Source organism: Abramis brama (genome assembly GCF_963993115.1).
Source record: "Abramis brama genome assembly, chromosome: 18".
In the NCBI taxonomy this organism is placed as follows: Eukaryota; Metazoa; Chordata; class Actinopteri; order Cypriniformes; family Leuciscidae; genus Abramis; species Abramis brama.
Window position 1 is genome coordinate 23,363,653 of NC_139980.1, and position 23,328 is coordinate 23,386,980.

Sequence of the window (23,328 nt, forward strand, 5' to 3'; positions counted from 1 at the left end):
CTTTCAGTGTTTACAGTCACAAAGCACTATGTCATCCACAGCACACATTCAAACATCTGACCTCACCCCAGGCTTCACATTCAATCTATGACTACTGTATAGTTATTCTTTAGGCTTCACATTCTAACAGGACAACCCAGAAAGCTAATTTACCATGGGTTTTCTCAGGATTTCATGGAGGATTGATAGCAGTTTTCTAGTTATGAATAGGTCAATACAAATGCAATGTCACGCTACATATTACTTTGGCAAGTCTATGTAATGTGAGTTTATGTGCTTGCCGCATTATATTTACTTCCGATAAGAGAACAACAATTAGTCCTCATGTGGCAACTTACATTTTTAAAGCACACAACAGCTTTAAAATTCAGGTTTGAAGTATGTGTAAGTAATGAAAGTCTCTTCAAGAAATGTTAACCTCAAACTTATACTTATTTAAAAACTGTAAAAAAAGCAGTGGAATATAAATGGCAGTAACATGAACAAATTGAATTAGTTATATTATACTTAAATATTATATATATACACTCACCTAAAGGATTATTAGGAACACCATACTAATACTGTGTTTGACCCCCTTTCGCCTTCAGAACTGCCTTAATTCTACGTGGCAATGATTCAACAAGGTGCTGAAAGCATTCTTTAGAAATGTTGGCCCATATTGATAGGATAGCATCTTGCAGTTGATGGAGATTTGTGGGATGCACATCCAGGGCACAAAGCTCCCGTTCCACCACATCCCAAAGATGCTCTATTGGGTTGAGATCTGGTGACTGTGGGGGCCATTTTAGTACAGTGAACTCATTGTCATGTTCAAGAAACCAATTTGAAATGATTTAGAAATTTCCCTTTTCACACCATTCTTTGTAAACCCTAAAAAAAATCCCAGTAACTGAGCAGATTGTGAAATACTCAGACCGGCCCGTCTGGCACCAACAACCATGCACGCTCAAAATTGCTTAAATCACCTTTCTTTCCCATTCTGGACATTCAGTTTGGAGTTCAGGAGATTGTCTTAACCAGGACCACACCCCTAAATGCATTGAAGACAACTGCATGTGATTGGTTGATTAGATAATTGCATTAATGAGAAATTGAACAGGTGTTCCTAATAATCCTTTAGGTGAGTGTATATGAATGAAGATTTTAACATTCCAGAGCTTTTGGTCTGTAATTATAAAAACTGAGGAAGCACATTTAAAAAAATCATTCATAATATTAGATTATCATTATATAATATTCATAATATTATAAGATTTAGAACACCATTCGGTTTCAGGACTAGACTGACTAGACACACGACCAAAGAGACGACGTTCCGATGAACAAATAACAAAGAATAGGGAAAAGGAGAAGGAATGCAAGTCCCAAATTTACATCGGTCAAGCGTTCAAAAGGTGGCGAGAACTCTGCCGGCAGAAGGGCTTCTAATCCGACATTCAGGCTCTGTTTTTGCTGGACAGGTGGGTAAATACAGTTTGTTTTTTCTAAATGGTTCATGACTATTTCAGGAAGCATGGGGAGGGGACGGGATGAGGAGGAGGGTCGAGCTAGCCTCCGTTTTGTTTGACAATACTTTGAACGTCAACAAGTGACGTCACCTAACATCGCTTAGAGCACCTTTAAGCCAAGCCTGTCTGAAAGGGTGATTATCTCTCATGGCACATAAATTGCGTTGAGATGTTGGCAGTGTGTGGCTTTTTCTTCTTTGAAACTGCCATGTTATTGTCAGGACAGACAATATAACTAGTTTCATACATTAATCCCCAAGTAGTTTTTATGTGCCACATGTGGAGGTTAGCATGACTCATTCCGCTTTGGCTTCAGGACAAGTTTCTGTTCCTGAGAACGGTGCATATTCCGGGAATTCTTGGAGAGAATGTTCTCTAGATGCACAGATTGAGGTCCAGAGATTGGAGGCACCTTCAGACTGCGAATTCAATCTGGCAGCAGTTCAGCAGGGCAGAGGTGATCTGCTCAAAAAACAGCAGTAATTCAGTTCAGTCCTCTGTGGTTCTCCCCTGTCGCCTCCAGTGCCTCTTTGACTCCTTGCTCTGGCTCACATGTGAATGAGGACTTGCATACTGTATATGCCTCTCCGCCAGTCAAACTGATTCCATCAGTCTGTCAAGAGTTTGAGACGATTGAACTCATCAACTGTAAGTGGCACAGCGACGGCCATTCCGAGTTTGGTTTTTGGATCTTGTATCTTTCCTGGAGGAACCTCCTCGAAGATTCCCATCAGAGTCTATTGTCTCAGGTTTGGGCGTAATATGGTATCCTCGACTGAGTATATGGAAACTCGGGGCATGGCTAGTGAAAAAGGCTCTTTAATGAATCTTGTTTTTTCAGCTGCAGTGAAAGCAAACATTTTAAATGTGAAGGCTTCCTCTACCAGAAGGTTAAATGTTCTAAAGTCAATACTGTTTGCATCCTGGTCTAGGGAACTCAATTTGAACCCTGTTACTAGAACTTTTTTTGCTTAAGGTGTGTGTGGCAACGATTTCTGCCGAGCACATACTGTGCTGGTACTTTGAGACAACATTCAATTGTCTGCCATTTTATGTGCAGGACGAGATGTATGAGGCTTTTTCGTCCTGTTTCCTTTCTTTCTTGTGACCTATCTGTGGTCTTAGAAAGGCTCACTGGGCCTTAATTTGAACATTTGGAGTCAGCCCCTGGCCTTAACATCCTTCAAACATAATGGGGCTTTTTCAGCGGCTCTGCTTCCCTGGGGTTGCCATCAAGGCAGGCTATTTGCACGTTTACCAGTATTTTCTATGGTAACAGATAGTTTTCCACAAATGCTATCCATCATTAAAGGATTAGTTCACTTCAGAATTAAAATTTGATGATCATTTACTCACCCTCACGTCATCCAAGATATTCATATCTTTCTTTCTTCAGTCGAAAAGAAATTAAGGTTTTTGAGGAAAACATTCCAGGATTTTTCTCCATATATTGGACTTCAACGATTATCAACAGGTTGAAGGTTGAAATTCAATGCAGCTTCAAAGGGCTCTACACGATCCCAGCTGAGCCTGTCTTATCTAGCCAAACCATCTGTCATTTTAAAAAACAAAACAAAAACATTTATATACTTTTTAACCACAAATGCTCGTCTTGCACGTCCACGACTTCACGCATTATTTAATCACTTTGGAAAGGTCATGCAGTAACCTGACGTAGGCAGAAAATGTAGGGCGAAAAACTCATCTCATTTTCTCCTCCAAATTCTAAATCGTCCGACATCGTTGTTTTACCTTTTATTTATTTTTTATTTTTTGTAAATGGCGTTTGACTTAGACTTTGCACATTTGCTTTGTAAACACTAGGTCAGTACTAACGCATACGTCATGCGTGACCTTTCAACGTGATTACGTAATGCGTGAAGTCGTGGACGTGCAAGACGAGCATTTGTGGTTAAAAAGTATATAAATGTTTATTTTTTTAGAAAATCACCGATGGTTTGGCTAGATAAGACCCTTTTTCATCGGCTGGGATCGTGTAAAGCCCTTTGAAGCTGCATAGAAACTGCAATTTAGACCTTCAAACTGTTGATAACCGTCCACTATATGGAGAAAAATCCTGTAATGTTTTCCTCAAAAACCTTAATTTCTTTTCAACTGAAGAGAGAAATACATGAACATCTTGGATGATGTGGGGGTGAGTAAATTATCAGGAATTTTTTATTCTGAAGTGAACTAATCCTTTAAGAATGACATCCTTTAATTGTACCAAGAACATTCCTTTTAAGTCAACATCAAAAATCAAAATGGATCCTACATTATTTACTTAAAGGGGACCTATTATGCAAAATTCACTTTTATATGGTGTTTGGACATAAATGTGTGTTGGCAGTGTGTGTACACAACCACCCTACAGTGATAAAAATCCACTCACTCCTTTTTTTTTAATCCCCATAAATCATAAGCAGTCTCTCCAAACGACCTGTTTTCAGAATGTGGCTTTAGTGACATCACTAAAGCCACAGGCCCCGCCCACAAGTGTTGACTGACACTGCCGTTATAACTTAGACCCGCCCTGATCGAGTTCACTGCGAGTTGTACACATCAGCCATTGCTGCAGCAATGCACTCACGAGAAGCGTCGAAGCATCTCCCAAGCGTTGAAGGTGTTGTAGCTGGATGTATTCATTCACATAGCTCTCTCTATTTACTCTTGAAATCTGCCAGCCACTGAAGACGAGGTGGATTCATTTTGTTTTCAAAGAAAATGCTCCCTCAACTCTACAGAAATTTATGTAAGTTACTTATCCACTTCTTATACTGTTTACTCAGCTCTAACAGTGATTTTCTGAAGAAAAACTGATGCTTCATCTTTTGTGTGACATACAGTAAACTTTATTAAACTCATCAGTATATTTTGTGTCATCATTCAGACAATTCAGATCGTCAGACGGAGTCCTACAGCAGGCTTGCATTAATAGTGTATACAAGCAATGCCAAATAGGTTATAATCATAATTAAACTAAACTATACCTGTTCCAACTCCATACAGCATATATTCTCTGACTCTGTAGGCATTTTTATGGTCGAAATGAACACCATTACTGTGACTGTCTGTTTTATTATTATCATCTTCCCTGTTCTGGCTCTGATCGCGGCTGCTTAGGCTCCGCCCCCTGTGCCGTGAACCAGCAACTCATTAGCATTAAAAGAGAAGTACTAAAACAGTGGGATTTTCACAGACCCCAAAAAATGATGATTTAAACGTGCTGTAAATAAAATTCTGTTGGGTATTTTGAGCTAAAACTTCACATACGTACACACTCTGGGGACATCAGAGACTTATTTTACATCTTGTGAAAATGGGCATAATAGGTCCCCTTTAATATCCCGGGTCTTGTTGTTGTCATCACCTTTCATCAAAATGTAATAACCCTCTTCACCCCTGTAAAAACTCATGTAATAAACTGTGTGGGTGGTGAATAATAATATTAACCAATAAATATATTTTCTCAGAATATCCCTCAGAAGTATGTCAAATTGCATGATGTGTGTTTTGTTGTCTTTAATATCTCAACACACTGGGTCACATTTACCTGACATGGTCCTGTAGGTGGTGTCTTGTTGGTGTTTAGGGCTTTGATTACTCTTGAGTCCTGCTGGCAAGTTGCCCTGGAGCACAGCAGGACTCAACATTCCTGCCGGCTTTTGGATGAAGGCAGGGGTACAGCCGATGGCTCCAGCGATGCAAGTGCATTTGTAGAGAGGGTTGGGCTGGAAGGCCTGTCCGTTATCATAGTGAGCCCCATTCAGGTCACAACCAACCCCCATCATGTCTGCAAAAATATACAGGATAGACTATGGAGTGCAAAAAGTAAATTTAGGTCTACTAAAATTAATTCTTCTAAACTTAATTCCTTGTTTTAGTTTGTTCCCTCATTTTATTTAAACTGTGGTCAGGATAAATTGGAATGAATTAAAGGATTAGTTCACTTCAGAATTAAAATTTCCTGATAATTTACTCACCCCCACATCATCCAAGATGTTCATGTCTTTCTTTCTTCAGTCAAAAAGAATTAAGGTTTTTGAGGAAAACATTTCCAGGATTAATCCATATAGTGCAATTCAATGGGGTACAACAGTTTAAAGGTCCAAATTGCAGTTTCAATGCAGCTTCAAAGGCTCTACATGATCCCAGACGATGAATAAGGGTATTATCTAGCCAAACCATCGGTCATTTAAATGTTTTTTTAAATATATAAACTTTTTAACCACAAATGCTCGTCTTGCATGTCCACGGCTTCACGCATTACGTAATCACATTGGAAAGGTCAGGCGGTAACCTGACATAGGCGGAAAATTTTGGGCGAAAAACTCCATCTCATTTTCTCCTCCAACTTCAAAATCATCCGACATCATTGTTTTACCTTTTATTTATTTATTTTGTAAATGGCGTTTGACTTAGTCTTTGCACGTTCGCTTTGTAAACACTAGGGGCCCAATTTTAACGATCTAAGTGCATGGTCTAAAGCGCAGGGTGCAAGTTCACTTAGGCCGTGTCCGAATCCACTTTTGCTAGTTTAATGACGGGAAAAATGTTCGGCGCGCCTGGTGCATGCTCTAAAAGGGTTGTCTCTATTCTCTTAATGAGTAATGGGTGTGTTTTGGGATTTACGTGCATTAAACCAATCAGAGTCTCATCTCCCATTCCCTTTAAATGCCAGTTGCATTCGCACCATGGCAGATTCGCTATTTACATGACGGAATTTGACAGTGGAAAGACCAAAGCGGTCTCCAGAGCGCAAACGGAACTGCTCATGTGCGAGGTAAAAGTGTGCAAGCAGACCATCTACGGGACAAGCCGGATTCCACCATATCTTTATGTACACAATAATAATCTTTTACATTGTAATCCTTTTTGTAATGTGTGCTGCTGTGCGTCCCTGTGTGTTTAATAAGCAGAATGTACGCGCATTGTGGACCCGCCTATAGGCACACATTACTAACTACTAACTAAAAAATATTGCTTTAGATCAGGTTTCAGTTGGTCAATGGCGCAGTCTATTTCTGTTGCCTCAAAATAGCAACGCGCCAACAATGCGCCAGAACACACCTCGTTTTTAGACCACGTGCGCACAAATGGCTGCAAATGGATTTGCTATTTAAACAACATGGCGCAGGATGTGAAAACGATAACTGCGTCGGACTGAAACTAGCAGAAAACACTTGCGCCGCGCCTGGCGCCGGGTGTAAGATAGGGCCCTCAGTCTGTTCTTCCGCCTACGTCACGTGTGACCCTTCAACGTGATTACGTAATGTGTGGTGCATCACAGTAAGTGCAAGATGAGCATTTGTGGTTAAAAAGTATATATATTTTTATTTTGTTTGAAAATGACAGATGGTTTGGCGCTAAAACCCTTATTCCTCGTCTGGGATCATCTAGAGTCTTTGAAGATGCATTCAAACTGCAATTTGGACCTTCAACCCGTTGGTTCCCATTGGAAGTCCACTATATGGAGAAAAATCCTGGAATGTTTTCCTCAAAAACCTTAATTCACGTGGGGGAAGAATTCACGTAAATTCTCAGTAAATTTTAATTATGAAGTTAACTAATCCTTTAAGGCAAAGTTGCCATGATTTACAAATCAACAGAATGTGGTCACTTGAATGAATTCTTAATTTGAGGCCACAATATTTTTTTCCCTGAATATCATGTGCGGGGCTCTGTATTACGCAGCTTTATTCTCTGAAAACAATTTAGCATCTCAAATAAATATATCTTATTTTAAAAATGCTGTAATGTTGTAACAACCACACAGGGTTTTCCATAAAATGTTCACTCACAAGCACAGATGCCAACCTCATAACGCGGCTGGTCTTTGGAAAAGTCACAGTACATGCTCTTGTGAGGATCACAGACGTCCCTCTCGTTGCATGATTCCCCAATCTGCCGTGCACAGGTTTTGCAGCAGCCGCAGCCGTCCAAGATGGAGCTGACACCAGGGGCACATGGCTGCCGAACACCACACTTACACGGCCAGCTACAGAACTGCCTCCTCTCCGCCGGGACCGTCCCTTCTCGCTGCTTCTGCCTGCTAGCAGAGACCTGCAATACATGCAAAAAGAAAAGAAAACCAATGAAATAGAAACAAAATGTTTTCCATTTTGGTTTGTTCTGAAGAGAAACTGTAATTTTACATTACTGCTCTGTTGATCCACAACCTTCTTTCCAAATGGTAAGTGTCCAAGTATGCCACAGCATCATTAACATGCATGTACTCAATGTTTTGGGTCTTAGATATCATGAAATTACTTTAATATCATAAAGAAACTCGGTTACACTTTATTTTAAGGTAAAGTGTAATTATTCATTTAAGTACTGAGTAATATTAATTAATAGCATACTTACCTATAGGTTTAGGGTTTGATTGAGGTTTAGTTGCATGTAATTATGCATAATTTACTGTTATTACTATGGTAAGTGCATGAAACATATGTAACAATGACACTGTAAAATAAAGTGTTACCAGAAACTCTCATGATTCTGTCACCACTGTAGGCAAATTTGTAGTTATTTGTGAGAGAATCCTGACACCACTGTCCTTGTCTCCTGGTTGTATTATGCTCTTATCTCTTTGGTTTTGTTTTCCTTGCCAATCACTCTTGTTTTAGTCTTTTGTTTTGTGTTTAGAGCATAGTTTCTTGATCCTGCCATTTCTGTCTATTCTGGATTATTTTCCTCACCTGTTCTGCCTTGTTTAGTTGCCTGTTTAATTTACTTGTGTGATCTTCTGCCAGTTTGTTGTGGAGTGTTCTTTAGCTCATACAGTAGAGCTTGGCATTAACTATGCTATGATTCCAAGGGAATGGGTTAAGTGATAAAATGTAGGCCCATACTGTACCTTGAAATCAGTGTAAGCTGCTTTGGATGAAAGTGTCTATCAAATGCATAAATGTGTTGATACAGGGCCACAATGACTGTGACTAGATTTGAATATAAAAACAAGTGAAGTGAAAGAGTCATAAGGTTTCAGTGGCAAGACCAGAAATCTCCAAGTGGGTGGATCTTGGTGCAATAGGGTGGACTTCTATGCTTCTATTATATTATTATTATTTATAATTATATCAATATGGGTTTTTTGAATGAACAATATCAATGAGGTTGACAACATCAAACTTAAAGATACATTAATACTATCTATCTATCTATCTATCAATGAATGTTTATATGTATTTATATAATATATAAACTATTTAATTACTCCATTATTTATATAACTGAGTTGAAGACAATAGGCCAACAGAAACTGGTTGATTTAGGACGAAACTAGAATGAATCAGACTTTTTAACACTGTTTATAAGACAGAAAGAGACATTTAGGACGAACTGATTCACTTTCTTTGTGTTGAATGCCACATGCTGAATCTTGCAGAAACTCTCTACCCACAGATCTTAAGAATAGCTGATCAACAGCTGCCACATGCTGCATAACAGCAGTCATGCTAGTCATAGACCTACTACTTTCAGTGTAGGTACTACATTTGATGAAGATGTTCTACTGATAAAGTATGTTTCATATGTAATATGAATACAATCTGGGCATACAACACATTGTCATGTGACCTCTGACATCAGCCGTGCTACTGTTCCCCGCCATTTATGTGTCCATTCTCATGGCATCATTGGAGTGTAAAGTATCCATTATACTGTTTTCTATTGAAAGGAAAGTGCTCCTAATTAATTAAAAGAATAATCTAGAGTAAATGTGTACATAGAGAAATACACAACCTCTCTAGACACGATCATAAAGGCACATGGCTTCTATTAACACTGCTATGCAAATGATATTCAGTTCTGTCTGTCATTTAAACCTGATTACTGCAGCTTTCGTTTTTCTGCCTGCCTTTCAGACATCTCGGCTTGGATGAAGGAGCTCAAACGTGAAGACGGAGCTCCTTGTAATCCCTGCAAAACTGTCAGCTGACCCCAACGTCTTTGTACAATTTGGGTCTACAAAACTAACAACAACCAGGACAGCAAGGATAACGGGGGGTTGTGTTTGACGACTAACTGAGCTTTTCCATTTCAACAATGGCCCGGTGTCAGGATCCTGTCACTGTCACAGGCCGGCCCTTGTTTTTGGGCTCCCACCAACTGACATGAAAACTGCATTGAATAGCTCTGGAATGCTTAAATCCTATTTTTTTATATATATATTTCTAAGTATGCTATACAGTAAATAATTTTTATCTTGTTCTTGTTTATATTGTGTGATAAAGAAGAGGCTTGTGATTTTTTTTTTAATGCATCAAAGTGCTTCTAAAATTTCAGTATTCATTCATCTGTATAAGCAATGTAGTTCTGTAATTCTCTGGCTCTTTAAGTGAGGTTAGCAGCAAATTCACATGCAAAACCTGGCAGAGCAAAAATTCAACAAGCAGCCCTTTTACACAGATCTACTGACTGCACTACTGTTATAGCTGCCTATGGAAGAAAAACATCACCGAACCAGCTGCATTTACAGTGTTGACACTCTGCAGGCGGCAAGTAAACAGCCTATTTATGCAGCCCATGTCTTTTTTGCTTTTAAATTCCACATAAGCATATCTGTTTACAATCTTTCTTTACATTTATTTAGGTAGATTACATCCAAGAGCCTTGCTAGAGAGAAGTAACAGTAGATAGGTAGTATATTCTGTACTGAATATTACAAACAAGTATCGTGTTATTACTGGTAATTTAACAATATGATTTAATGTTAGTAAGATTCCTATTTATTCATTTCATGTTTAAGAATGTGAATTTCTAGCTCACAGAACTAAGATATGCTGTCTTTTTCTTGAATATACTCATGTTCATCTTCACTTGTTTGTTCATTTGCATTATTATTATTATAAGCCTAGAACGTCTGGAACCTCCTCAGAGTACTCACGAAGACGAAATAATAAAGAGAACAGTTTTTAATCCAAATAACTCAGGGCGATACAGAGAAACAGGCTTGGAACACTTCACAAACACTATGTTAAGACAGGACACTTGAACTCAGGAAACAAGGACTATAAATACTAAATAAACCAAACGAGGACTAATAAGCAAATTAATTAGACGACAGGTCAATTGAATAAAATATTCACACACTGGGAAACTGGGTTAAACAAGACACTGATGACAAAACCAACAATACAAAGACCATACATGTGACAGATCACCCCCTCCCCTGCAACAGAGGAGGTGTAACGGTCACCAGCTGGAGTGCCCTTGAGAGCCACCAGAGGGCACTCGACACCGGACTATCAGATTCACTCACAGACTACATTTCCCATCCTGCATCTACCTGGACTGATTACTTCATACACCTGCACTGCACTGATTACACACACACCTGCACCTCATTTACACACACATAAAAGCCACTTCCACACTCCACTTCTCTGCGAAGTATTGCATTGCCCCGGCGTACAATTTCCGAGCGTTTATTCCTGTGTTTGTTGTTCTCGTTTACTGACCTTGGACTGTGTATCTCGACTCCTGATTGTTCTCTGCCTGCCTTTACCTGGATTGCTAATTGGACTTTGCCTTTTGCTGCCTGCCCTGACTTCTGCCTGTGACCCCGATCTGCTCTGTGTTCTCTCCGTTGTTCTGTCTGCTGTTGTTTTTCCCTGCCTGTCTGACCACTCTAAATAAAGCTGCAAATGGATCCCTCCTCGTCCGCTGCATCATTACAGAATACTTCGCCACTACAAGGATCCAGTGGCTTTCCTTGTGAATATCGGCCAGGTTTGGACAATGCACTTATGTTATTAACCCTTAAGCAGGGCTCTCGATCACTCGAGGATTATATCCAAGAGTATTTAGATCTCGCCTACTATTCTGATATGCCGGATTGTGTGCTCATAGATTTCTTTTGTGAGGGCATTAATCTGCCGCTCAGATCACGTTTAATCCGTGAGGGTCCCCGTTCATCTCTCAGTCAGTTTATGAACTATGCCTTGTTGACTGTTGGTTCAGCGTTCACCGTGGGAGGCGCAGAGGAATGCACCATTACTTCTGTGCCTATAATGGCAGCCGCACCAGAGTCTTATCACGTCTCAGCAGATCTTCCAGAGCCCTGTCACTTCTCAGCAGATCTTCCAGAGCCTTGTCACTTCTCAGCAGATCTTCCAGAGCCCTGTCACTTCTCAGCAGATCTTCGAGAGCCCCGTTACGTCTCCGCAGACCGTCCAGAGCCTCGTTACGTCTTAGCAGAATTCCCCGAGCCCTCTACTGCTGAGGGGGCGTTTCCAGAGACTGTTCCCGTCACGCCAGCCATCAAGCTAGTCACCGGATCGGTCTATTATCGTCCAGGACTGGTATCCAGTGTGGCCGATTCCCCGCTGAGGTCTGTACGTGTTGCCATAAGGGCCATCATGCAGGAGTCTCGTCCCGCCGAGACTATCCTGCATAAATCATGTTTCACCGAGACCTTCCTGCCTGAGTATCTTCCTGCCGAGCCTGCACTTCACGCCAGTCCAGCCGAGCCTGCACTTCACGCCAGTCCAGCCGAGCCTGCACTTCACGCCAGTCCAGCCGAGCCTGCACTTCACGCCAGTCCAGAGCTGTGTTCACCGCTGGTCCTGTCCAGCACAAAGCCTTCACCGCTGGTCCTGCCCAGCTCAGAGCCCTCTTCATCGCTGGTCCTAACCAGCTCAGAGTCCTCTTCGCCGCTGGTCCTACCCAGCTCAAAGCCCTCGCTGCCGCTGGTCCCGTCAATCTCAGAGCGCGCTGATCCTGATCCAGAGACTGAGCTTCACGTCACTTCTGCCGAGCCAGAGCCAGAGCTTCACGTCAGTCCTGCCGAGCCAGAGCTTCACGTCAGTCCTGCCGAGCCAGAGCTTCACGTCAGTCCTGCCGAGCCAGAGCTTCACGTCAGTCCTGCCGAGCCAGAGCCAGAGCTTCACGTCAGTCCTGCCGAGCCAGAGCCAGAGCTTCACGTCAGTCCTGGCGAGCCAGAGCCAGAGCTTCACGTCAGTCCTGCCGAGCCAGAGCCAGAGCTTCACGTCAGTCCTGCCGAGCCAGAGCCAGAGTTTCACGTCACGTCCGCCCGTCTAGAGTCTCGTCCCGCCGAGACTGAATCTGATCCTGATACTGATCCTGAGCCTGAATCTGTTCCTCTTCCTCTTTCTACGCCTGTGTCTTCGGACAAGATGGCCGACTCCACGCCTGTGTCTTCGGACAAGATGGCCGACTCCACGCCTGTGTCTTCGGACAAGATGGCCGGCTCCACGCCTGTGTCTTCGGACAAGATGGCCGACTCCACGCCTGTGTCTTCGGACAAGATGGCCGACTCCACGCCTGTGTCTTCGGACAAGATGGCCGAAACCACGCCTGTGTCTTCGGACAAGATGGCCACCGCCGAGCCAGTGTCTCAGGACAAGATGGTCTCCGCCGAGCCAGTGTCTGTTCCTGTCTCTGTGTCTGTTCCTGTTCCTGAGCCAGTGTCTGTTCCTGTGCCATGGTCACCTCCCTGGCCGCCTGAAGGGTCGTCTCCTCCCTGGCCTCCCGAAGGGTCGTCGCCTCCCGAAGGGTCGTCGCCTCCCAAGTGGTCGTCTCCTTCCTGGCCGCCTGCACAGCCTGCTCCGCCTTGGCCGCCTGCACAGCCTGCTCCGCCCTGGTCGTCTGCACAGCCTGCCCCGCCCTGGTCGCCTGCATAGCCTGCTCCGCCCTGGCCTTCCGTATTACCGCAGTCTCAAGGTCCTCTTCCGCTCCACGGACCTGGCCCTCCATCCCGCCCCCGGATCCGCCTCCGGGCCACCTCCCACCTGGACAGTTTTGGAGCGTCTGGAAGCCGCTCTTTGGGGAGGGGCTATGTAACGGTCACCAGCTGGAGTGCCCTTGAGAGCCACCAGAGGGCACTCGACACCGGACTATCAGATTCACTCACAGACTACATTTCCCATCCTGCATCTACCTGGACTGATTACTTCATACACCTGCACTGCACTGATTACACACACACCTGCACCTCATTTACACACACATAAAAGCCACTTCCACACTCCACTTCTCTGCGAAGTATTGCATTGCCCCGGCGTACAATTTCCGAGCGTTTATTCCTGTGTTTGTTGTTCTCGTTTACTGACCTTGGACTGTGTATCTCGACTCCTGATTGTTCTCTGCCTGCCTTTACCTGGATTGCTAATTGGACTTTGCCTTTTGCTGCCTGCCCTGACTTCTGCCTGTGACCCCGATCTGCTCTGTGTTCTCTCCGTTGTTCTGTCTGCTGTTGTTTTTCCCTGCCTGTCTGACCACTCTAAATAAAGCTGCAAATGGATCCCTCCTCGTCCGCTGCATCATTACAGGAGGGAGGTTCTGGAGGAGGTTGAGGAACAGAAGAGGAGCCACACCAAATCCAAAAAATAAGTCCATGGGGGAGAGGAGGGTGGGAGGAGCCAGGGGGAAGTCTGGAGCACGAGAAGCCAGATGGGTACCCAGACCACAGTCAGCATACTGTACAGGATGGAGGAGCCATGGTGGAAATTTGGATGATTTATCCTGGGGAACGATCTCCTGCGACGAAGCCGGCCATGATAGAGACCCAGACGGAGTCGTGGAGACACGGAGCCTGGATGACACTAATGTTCCGGAGGGGCAAGGCGGAGCTGATGGCTCATGGGACCGAGGTGGAGATGGGGATCCGGAAGACAACGTTGGAGCCGGAGGGAAGGCGTAGCCCGGTGGAGCTGAAGGGATGGAAGGCAGAGGTGCAACCGGCAGCCAGTAATCCAGAGGTAGAACCAGGGTGGCATCTGACCAAGGCGACGCCAGAGGGGCGAGGGAGCCTGGTAGAGCTGGTGGGATGAGGGAGCCTGGTGGAGCTGGTGGGATGACGGGCCACGGTGGAGCTGAGGGAACAAGGCAGAGCTAATGGGTCGAAGGAACGAGGTGGAGTCCAGGGCTCTGTGGCTGTAGGTGGAGACAGGGGATCCTTACAGCAAGGCAATGCTGGGAACTGGAAGACCCGAGGCGAATTAGCAGCACTGCAGGGAAACAGCTGTGGAAGAGCAGAAGGGGAAGATAGAGACCAGAGGAGTAAGGGCTGATGAACTATTCGGGTTTGGTTGAGGAGGTGGGAGAGGTAGGCTGGGCGGGCAATCTGAAGCTACAGGGGACGCTGTAGATACAGGGACATTAGAACTGGCCAATGTCAATGAAATCGGGAAATTCTCAGGTATAGCCTCCGTAAACCAGTCTATTAAGTCCTCCTCAAAAGTGACTAATAACTCAGGGTCCATGTTTCCCTTACACGCAGGGGTGAGAGTGTGGGCTAGAGCCCGAAGCCATTTGTTTTGAGAATAATGGCTGGCTGATGAAGTTATTGGCTGGCTAGCCGGCTCAGCCAAAATCTAAATGGCTGCTGCAGCCGCCAAACTTTTCATTGCTGCAAATGGCTGAAGCTGCCACTTCATGTCTACAGATGTCTATGTTATACTGATTTACTAGATCTCAATATTTCCAAGCAATGCATGGCTTACACTATATTTTACACTATATTTATACAAAATGCAATACAATGTAATAAAGAAAACACCAGATTTTACTTTCACAACGTATGTACATATTTATTTTGTAGTCTGTATGAGCACTGATTCTTGGGAATTTGGATAAAACAGGTTTTAATTTTGAAAATAAAAAGTTAGTAAAATTACAAAATCTGAAGATATATTATTATAGACCAAGGTCTTGGTTGTTCAGCAATATATCGGTGCAACCTCCTCATTTTGTATTTTTTTCATAAAATAGGCGTTTTTCCAGTTATTACTTTGTTTTTGTCAACACCATCAGACACAATAAAAAGCAAATAATTTTTTATTTATTTGGTCTAATATGTATTTAGAGTTTTTAAATCATTATCTGGAATTCTTAGTACACATATTTGCTGTTAAGTGTTAAATATTCACTTTTTTCATGTTTTATACTGTTTCACGTGTACTCCTTTAAAAGATCTAACATCATACAACGTTTACTTTAAGCCTAAATAGAAAAAGTTATGTTTTTTTATTTAACAAACATATTTTTTGTATTAAAAGATACCATTACTTTAATAACTCAACAGCACTGAAGAAACATATTGTAAGCATATTCATTTAAAACAAATAAAACTCCCTCTGACGGTGGTGACACTAATCTGACGGTGGTGACAGTGTCCTCATTACAACATACAATTCCAAAATTTATACAACTCAAGTCAATGGCTTCTTGCTTAACAACTTTATTTAACTATTTGGTCCAAAAAATAACAATCCTGAGCACTGTGATAAACATTTAGCCTGCCTACTCCGAGCTGGATCGTGTATGGCCTGATCCACCGGACTGTTTGGGGGAGTTTCTAGGTGATCTGAGCCCTTTATCTTACGTTCTCTTGATACTTGTTGTCTATGTTTCCAAGCCTTTCTCTGACTTCTCTTTTCCCTTTCATTCAAGTCATTGCAATTTTTTTAGCTTCCCTTCCTCCACCCTCTTCTTCCATCTTTGCCTTTCCGTTCTGAGGTATTCCTCCTTTAAAGGAGAACTTGGCAACTTTTTTAACTTAATAAAACTGTCTAGAAATAATTTGGATGGTTAAACAACCTGTTCTGGTGATATTGGTGACTTTCCCCGCTCCCCCCAGCGTTCCCATGCGGAAAACCAACCTTGCAACTTGGGGACTACCGTCCCGGCAAGATAGAAATTGGAAGTCTTGTGAGAAGCGAGAACGAGAAGCGAGAAACACGAACTGCTTTACAGCAATTCGACATAAACACATGCCATATGATACTGTGTATGATGTATTACCCACCTCGGCCGGCTACGATAATAACATATGCACATGAGCAGTGGTAGAAAGGGGGAGGAGGGTGCCTCAAGTCAGTTTTTTTATGACTGTGTTGTGAAATATACGACCCACAGCTGTAGGGGGAGCTCTTTGAGAAAACACGCGACAAAAAAAGTGAAGATCAGCGAAGAAATTACTAGAGTTGCCGAGTTCTGCTTTAACTCTGCCTCACTGTGTATTATCTCTCTCCGCTTCTTTTAATATTCCCTGTTTCTTCTCCTCCACAGATAGCTGCTACCTAGCCATAACTTCCTAAAATACATAAAGTCAAAGTTGACCTAAAGTAATGACTATGAAATTGGGGGGGAATTACAGTGAATGTTAGATTTAATTAAATGTTGTCATGCCATTTTCATTTGGCTTTAGTCATGGGAGATGAATAGCCTACAAGGGATATTGTATGTGCTATATAGGTAGGTAGTAGGTGCACTATGTGCATTCCAAATGACGTAAGCCAAATGAACATGGCATAATAGTGAATTGAAAGAATGGTTACCAATGGTTATACTGCAGTTAGGTCCGGTCTAATTACACTGAACAAAATTATAAACGCAACACTTTTGTTTTTGCCCCCATTTTTCATGAGCTGAACTCAAAGATCTCAGACTTTTTCTATGTACACAAAAAGCCTGTTTCTCTCAAATATTGTTCACAAATCTGTCTAAATCTGTGTTAGTGAGCACTTCTCCTTTGCCGAGATAATCCATCCACCTCACAGGTGTGGCATATCAAGATGCTGATTAGACAGCATGATTATTGCACAGGTGTACCTTAGGTTGGCCAAAATAAAAGGCCACTCTAAAATGTGCAGTTTCATCGCACAGCACATTCCAACAGATGTCGCAAGTTTTGAGGGAGCCTGCAATTGGCATGCTGACTGCAGGAATGTCCAGCAGAGCTGTTTCCCATGAATTTAATGTTCATTTCTCTACCATAAGCAGTCTCCAAAGGCGTTTCAGAGAAACTCGTGTTCGTGAGGATGTTCATGGATATCCACGAACATCCTCACTCTCACTCGTGCTATATTGCTTAATAGTAGCATGCTGTGTAGGCCTGTATGGAAGAAATATAGGGAGAATTACATAAATACAAATATAAAACAGGTTAATGAAACATTACAGGCCATATTGGTATTTATTGTGATCAACAATTATATTCTAGCCTTTGTTGAGGACCATTTGGAGGTTTTTGTCACCACCGTCAGACTGTACGTCACCACCGTCAGACAGAAAACCTGACGGTGGTGACGTATGACGGTGGTGACAAAATCTACTCTTTCACATGATATGCATGAGTTGTTACATTAGCCATCTTTTTTTCCCTCTGTTGCTATCTACTTCAGACCTCTTCTTAAAAAGTATACATTTATGTCATAATCTAATCTAATATTTTTTTATACAAAAGAGACGGTGTTGACATGTTATGGTTGTGACAGTAGTGTCCAAAAATATGAACAAGTCTAAGAGAAATTAGCAAACTTACAGGAGCTTGAGTGATCTTGAAGCATGCAGAAGAGTTGAAGGTTTGAAAATGGGGTCCCCAGGAATTAAGTTGACCTTGTAGTTGCCTGATTTTATTGCTTTTTATAAATATCTGACGGTGGTGACGGATATGTGGGACACATTTTGAGCAACCACAAAATAATTGTAATATGTATTAAAAACTACAAACAGTGAGTTTTGAACAATATTTACTATGTACTCTTTCATGTGGTAAAGATATTTTTCAATTTAATTATTACGTTTTGTTTTTTTAATCAAGTTGAAATGATTATCTCCTATCCGAGGACAACTGATTTTGTAGGCAATGGGCCAGCATATAATCATTAAATTAATACAAATTAAAAATAAACCTATAAAATAACCTTACATATGTGCAAAGGACCCCCTGATTATAACCTTGATTCTTTTTATTCATTAAAATGTTATTAATTTCCAACAGAATTAGCACTTTTCTTCGTGGGACATGTTTTATCCAAATTCCCAAGAATCAGTGTGCTACTAAACATTTTCAAATAGCCTACAATGTGCTGTGTTTAGGCTAAATGTACGTAGGCTAAGTTGTATACAATAACTTGGCATTATCATGGATGAAGCTTATCATATTACACCTTGAAGGAGCAAGTGATCCATATTTGGATCCAACAAAATTGTACAGAAGAGAGAGAGCTTCCTAACGGTGCATGTGAGAGGGTGACGGCAGAGATCGCGGAGAACTATGTTGATTAAGAACGCAAAATTTTGTTGAATTTATGAGAAATCTACAGACGCAAACAGACGAAGTGTAGTAAAATAAAGACCTAAATGTGTATTTCGGACTTTTTTTCACCACAAGTCTGAATCTCAATCCAAAAATCTCAAAATTGACCAGTAAAAAAAAAAAAACGATGCCTGCCGTGTCTCGCCTTAATATAAACACACACTGTTATTAGTATTATTTTGGACAAAGTTTTGCACATTTCACTTCAATTTACACTGAAGCATGCGTCGTGAATTAGAAACGGTGGTTTGTTACTGCAGTAATATCACGTTCAGTGCTATAAATCTCCGTTCCAGAATATTTGGTTCATAACATCAATCTTTGATTCAGGTGTTTGTGCAACCGTGCCCTGAAGATTTAACAAAAGTCTGGGTAGGCCTAAGTTAAAAAAAAAAGTAAGTAGGAATTAGGAAAGTATGTGAGAAGTGAGATCAAAATTACCTTGCTTGCTTCTTTCCACCATTTCACCTCAGTGCGAGAAAAAAATGCATCGCTTCTTCTGTACGGAAAACGAGCAATTTTAATTGGTCGTCAATTCACTGTGAGTCTGTGTATCGTAGCAACGAGCACAAGACTGTGCTGTTATGAATCCAGTGAGAAAATAGATCTCGTGTATTGTTTATATTTCGTGTGTGTATGTCTCTATGTGATAGAATTATTATTTGATGCAAATAATTCTAGCCGGCTCAGCCAAACTTTATCAGATGGCGGCTCAATTTGGCTTACGAAATTATTGGCTGGCGGCGGCTGAAATTCTAAATGGCGCAAATGGCGGCGCCTGGCGGCGGCTTCGGGGTCTAGTGTGGGCAGGGCTTCCATCCATGGGTGTTGTTGCCCACTCGCGCACCTGGTCAGACATTATATGGGGCTCAGGCTCCGGGGCGGAACACGGCTCAGCAGGGCTTGCTGGCTCTTTCTGTGCTCTCGCAGGCGCAGGCTCCGTGTCTGCAGGGGAATCAGGCTTTAGCTCCGTCTGGCTGGGTGTAGGCTGACTGGGTGCTGGGTTAGTTGGAGGGGTGCTGGTAGGCGAAGCGAGGTTCGATGGTGAATGCCGAGTTGTTGTTTACCAGCATCCACTCCACACATGCGGCAAAATTATTCTTGGGACTGCTCCCTGGAAAACCGCTCGATAAGGCTCGGATTCGCCAACTCTTTTTAAATCCCTGGTGTGAAGGGGGGGAGGCATCAAGATAGGGGCGTGATCAAGTGGCAACCTTCCGGTCTCTCTCTTGAATCCAACACGAAAGTGACCGTCACGTCACCTCAGCTAAAGATGGTAACGGCCGGCTCTGCCCACTTTGGGCTTCAAAAGTGCTTTTCAGAAACCTACGGGTGACGTCATGGACACTACGTCCATATTTTTTTACGTGATCCTTTTATCATTTTACCTTGATGCTGTGGAAACACAAACCGGAAGACAACGAGTGCAGCACTTAAAAGGGGTGGGGCTACACAAGGTCTAAAGGCTATACTGCAGAAATCAGCTTCACTAAACATTCTCTTTTTATGCGGTGTCAATCTGTGTGTTTGATTTCGTTTTCATGGACTTTTAGTTTGATTTTCTTCAGTCAGATGTTTCCCTCTATTTTCCCGCCACAATTTGTTACCATGGACATTCATTAACAATCACACCTGTTTGCATTCTATTCACCATTAGCTTGTGCATTTAGGTTCCTCTTGAGTCCTCATTCATTGTCCGTTTTTGTGTGTGTGTGTTAGTTACACATGCTGTTACAGTGCCTTTGCTATCGTGTTTACTTTGTTTATTAAAACTGAACTTTAATTATTATTATCTAGCGTCATCATCCTTGGAACTAACTCATGACACATAGGGACATTTAAAAGGACAGGACAGAAGGATGGATTTTTCTTCCAGTGATAGGTTAGGTAAGTGAAAATTATATTTACATTTTTTCCTCTTTTTTAATTATTATTATTTTTTTTATTTTTTTTTACAGTTTATGTGTAAAAGTACCAAATATTGCAATTTTAAAGCAGTTAATAAAATGAAAAATAAAAATCCCCAGACTACTATTTAGTGCAATTAGTGTGCCTCCTGAATTTTACAGTCCATGAGCCTTCCCTGTAACACCACAGATAATATTTACACAAAATGATGTATATTATATTATATTTATATAATATTATATATTTTTTAATGTATTAATACTATAAAATACAAATTTAAATTATAGATATAATAATCATGTACATTTTTTCATTTTAGTCAACAAAGCTTAACATAATAAGAAAAATAAGTAAAAAGTAAAATAATATAGTATCACATAATTTTTGTATATATATATATATATATATATATATATATCATTTATATAGATCAGTGGTCCCATCTCTTCCACACATGTGCTCCCAAAGTCACCAGAGGTCAAAACAAAAATCTGAAGTCTATCTGTCAAGTTTACAGGATGAGCTCATTCCGTGAGAGCAGAATAACAATAGGAACCTACATGCCAGAGCAAACTCATAAATATCTCATAAACCATCTCTTGGGAAGTTCCACTTTGAGGAGATGCTGTAGTAAGTGTCATTTCACAGGCCACACAGAATCTCATGAAGACAAACAGGTTTTAAATAGAAGCTGCTTGCATTCCATCTCTCTGAACCTGACCTGTCATAAGCCCTTTGACAACTTCTTCATCTTTTAAAACCTTTAGGGCTACACCAAACACCAGCACACACATGAGCTTTAAAGTATTTTTACCGGGTCGTTAAATGCTAATGTTACAAATGCATGGCATCCATGTACTGTACAGTTAACATCCCAAAAATTACAGAGACATCTCAAAGACAAGTTGTAAGTTACAGTAGTATGTATATTTAAGGCCGGCTAGGCCAGCCATTACGGGTCATGGACAGACAGTTGGTCACATTCTGATTGTGAAGAGCGAATGGAATTGGTGGATCTTACCTGACTCAGACAAAGCAGCAGAACCCAGAACAGTAGTGATAGCATCATCTACAGCTTGCAAAGGAGCTCTGCACACCCAGAATGAAAGAAGGAAGGCTGTGTGTGTGTGTGTGTGTGTGTGTGTGTGTGAGAGAGAGAGAGAGAGAGAGAGAGAGAGCTGACCTGTCAGAGAGAGGTACACAAAGCTCCCCTCTGTCTATTCTCCAAACACACCTTTCCCCTACAGAACTCACACAGAACTCTATCTGAAATATTTCACCCTCTTTTTCTCTCTCTTGCCTTCTGCTGTTCCTTTCTCTTCTTGCTCCTTGTTGCATCTATTTTGCAAATAAAATAAAAAAGTAATTATTTATCAGTATCTATTATTAGATATGCTTGTTTTCAGAGAATATATCTTGAATTAAGTTTATTTTTTATACCCCATTGGCAAATATTTATCAATTTATTTTAGCATAAACACAAAGATGTTTATAACATTTACATTATGCTTGCTTATGGTGGCTCATAGCCTCTCGTGTGACCAATGTCTGTTACTGAAGTTACAGGAAACTTCCATCATGAAAACACTGTTTGTATATGGTACCAAACACATGATTTCGACTTTACTGAGCAGACTGATCATTGTCAGACTTAAAGCAGGGAATATCATAAGAAACTCTGTCAGACTTGAGACGGCGCCAATGCCACGGAACTGTGACATTTGTCATTGAAGTACCACAAAATCAGTTATGAGATTTTGCAGGCCCAGACAATAATTGATACATTGTGCTGCTCTGCAGCACTTCATTATGCAAGTCAAGTCAATTTTATTTGTATAACGCTTTTCATTATAGACATCCTTTCAAAGGAGAAAGTCATACTTTTATGTCTAAACTGCTTTACCATACAGCAAGTTTTAGGGCTGGCCAATATGAAAATATATAATGTTGATATAAGTGATCTTCCAGATTTAAATCTATCTATATTGTATTTATAGTGTTATTTAGCACATATATCAGTGCCACAGTGATTTGGGCACACATCTAAGCATTCAAGGCAATTAATATCGGTCAGTATTGTTCTAGTAAGTCATTAAAATATTAGTCGGTTTTGTTCTAAGCGAGCGTATAACTCTCAAAAAGTATTAATGAAAATATAATCAGTTGTTGCATGTGGCAATTCTGAAAAAGTCTGATACTCATGTAAACACCTGAGTGTTCAAAAATAATACACACCGCTCTGTGTTAATAGAATGACAAAATGTTACATTTTTAGGAGAGGTCTGCCTGAAAATAGCATAATTTTTGGGACTCACATAATCTAAATTCGTAATTGAATTGAAGTTTTCAGCATATTAGGCATACAATTAAAAGTGATTGTGTGCATATTTTTAAATAAAAATATTATTTACAAATATTATTTGCAATGTGTTCTTATAGAACACATTGTTCTCTTTGGCTCAAAGTAACATGCAGTACAATCTATATCTGTCATTCCATGTAAATATATATTTACATTTTATTCTATACATTTTAGCATGTCAACAATCAGCACCGTTTTTGAAAAGTGTGAAAGTGCATAAATGCGTAAGGAAACCCAGGAGTATGATGGAAGAGAAAATCCAAGATGAATCAAACATGGTGTTAACATAACTTTAAAAATGTAATGGCTTTATGTTGTACATGTAAATTAACTATAATAATCTGACATTATTTGCAATTTTGAATCATGAGCAGAAGTTATTACGCCACTACCTGTGATGTCATTAACGACAATCCTTTATTATTAAACCAGCATGGTTCAAACGACCATTTTTACTACAGTTTTAGGACTCAAGACTA

General features: G+C 41.2%; 1 protein-coding gene across 1 annotated transcript in view; it reads right to left on the bottom strand.

The window, feature by feature from the left end:
* The window catches only part of ccn6 (cellular communication network factor 6), a 25,110-nt gene extending 3,498 nt beyond the window's left edge, over window positions 1-21,612 (bottom strand). Inside the window, exons 1-3 of the mRNA XM_084091132.1 lie at window positions 21,509-21,612; window positions 7,313-7,574; window positions 5,051-5,304 (exon numbers count right to left, since the gene is read on the bottom strand). Coding sequence (XP_083947258.1) covers window positions 5,051-5,304; window positions 7,313-7,574; window positions 21,509-21,556 — 564 coding nt within the window. The 5' untranslated portion in view covers window positions 21,557-21,612. The remainder of the gene's footprint in view (window positions 1-5,050; window positions 5,305-7,312; window positions 7,575-21,508) is intronic.
* Window positions 21,613-23,328: the final 1,716 nt, after the last annotated feature.